Raw genomic sequence first — 1,987 nt, forward strand, 5'->3', positions numbered from 1 at the left:
TCTGCAGTTCAGGCTGGCCTTAGGCTCACTTTGTAGCCCAGGCTGCTCTCAACTCTCAAGGATCCTCCTACCTCAGTCTCCTGAGTGCTGGGATTATAAGCATGTGCTACCAAGCCTGGCTAAAATAAGAATGGTAAGGTAATTATCTGTTAATAATATAAAGAAAAAGATTCTGAAATTTTTTCAATTCCAGCCTCTTCTAAAAAATAATACAGTTACAATTCAGGCTCTTATCAGTCAGGGCATAATTAAGCAAGAGCTAAAGCAGTTCAGAAACTAATGTGCTATTTCTCTAAAAGTATGTCCTACGTTTACGGTACTAACCTGATTTGAACCAGCATCGAAACTGTCAGGAAGAAATTCCAGATGTCGAATAGCTCTGACTTTAGTAGGCATCTGGATAATTCTGAAGAGCTGTGTAGCTTCTAAGCACCACAAATGAAGATGGTTTGATTTGCCTCCAGCAGCCAGAACTCGGCCATCTCTATATAATTAAAAGGCAAAAAAGTAAGATTAGTTCAGCTGTTTATAGGACCACTGGCCAGCAATACTTGCTTTGATGCAATGGCCAACACGAGCACCACTAGCCACACACGATCACTGAACTCTGGAAACACGGCTAGCGTTACTGAGAAAGTCAAGTTTTAATTTTTTGTGAATAGTCACATGTAGCCAATGGTTACCAGAGATTGGACTGGTCAGGTTATTTATTTCGGTATGCACTTACTTAAACCTATTCTATTAAGGCATCAGCTTTACTGCCAGCTTAACAAATACTCGTCCGATGATTTGATCAGGGAGTTTTGAGTAATATTTGTATTTTATAGCACAATCTTGATGTCACCTTCTATACTTCATACATGACTATACTGAATTGTTTTTTTAAAAAAGGCCAAACTTTTTTTGAATATCTGGAAAGCTACTTGATCAAGTACACAAAGAGTAAGTTACATTGACCTGCAAGGTTACTGCCTGTTTACTCAACAAGGATTTGTAAAGCATCTAATATAAGCCAGCTTCATTCCAGGATCCAGGGGCAGAGGAATGAGCAAGTAAGGTTAAGACTGAACAAGTTAGGCAATCCTCTCTCAAGTTCTTTTTTTTTTTTTTTTTTTTTTGGCAGAACGGGGGATTGAACTCCGGCCCTTGCGCTTGCCAGGGAAGCGCTTATTCCACTGAGCCATCTCCCCGGCCCCTTGTTTTTTTTTTTTTTTTTTTTTGGCAGAACGGGGGATTGAACTCCGGCTCTTGCACTTGCCAGGCAAGCGCTTATTCTACTGAGCTATCTCCCTGGCCCATTGTTTTCTTTTTTAAAAGCATCTTAAGCTAAGGAAAAATACATTTATAATGTGTCCTTTCTCTAATTTCCATTTAGAGAAAGATAAAAAACACATGAACCTGATGGTTGCAGAGTGACAAATTCTGTTCGGTACTAAAAAAACAGGTGATGAAAACTGTTAAAGCAGGAAGATCTGCTACTACCTGAGTGACAGAACTGGGCCAATCACAGGATGACTGGCAGGAACAATTTTAAACTGGTCGGAATTCCCAGGTGGCCAGAAAGACTGCAAAAGGAGTAAGATTAGTATATTAGGAAAAGCAGCAGCACTCCAGTGTGGTTGGAGTAGATTACGGGCAAACAGATGAGATGAAGAGGAGCCCTGGGCAGGTGATACAGGGCTTCAGGATATTTGACTGGAAAGTGGATTTTACTGAGCACAGTGGAAAGCCTTCCAAGGTAGTAAAGAGAAAAGTAACGTGACCTAAATTAATGATTTGCAATGACCACTCTATCTGCTGGGCAGACTGATTCTAGAAAAAGGAAAATGGACCAAGTAAGAGGCTATTACAGCAGTCAGAAAGGTAAATAGGTTTGCTGGTACCAGAGTAAGAACTGTGACAACAGACAAAGAACTGCCCAATTTAATATATAGTTTGGTAGAGCTGTAAGATTTACTGAAGACTGATTGCAGTACATTGAGCTCCA

At 40.2% G+C, this 1,987-nt stretch overlaps 1 protein-coding gene across 1 annotated transcript in view; it reads right to left on the reverse strand.

Moving 5' to 3' along the window:
* Positions 1-1,987, reverse strand: part of Tbc1d31 (TBC1 domain family member 31) — a 117,182-nt gene that overhangs the window by 88,739 nt on the left and 26,456 nt on the right. The window contains exons 5-6 of the mRNA XM_023718817.1: positions 1,483-1,565; positions 325-484 (exon numbers count right to left, since the gene is read on the reverse strand). Of these exons, the coding sequence (XP_023574585.1) occupies positions 325-484; positions 1,483-1,565 (243 nt within the window). The remainder of the gene's footprint in view (positions 1-324; positions 485-1,482; positions 1,566-1,987) is intronic.

This window comes from Octodon degus, unplaced genomic scaffold (genome assembly GCF_000260255.1).
Source record: "Octodon degus isolate 3935 unplaced genomic scaffold, OctDeg1.0 scaffold00062, whole genome shotgun sequence".
Classification (NCBI taxonomy): domain Eukaryota; kingdom Metazoa; phylum Chordata; class Mammalia; order Rodentia; family Octodontidae; genus Octodon; species Octodon degus.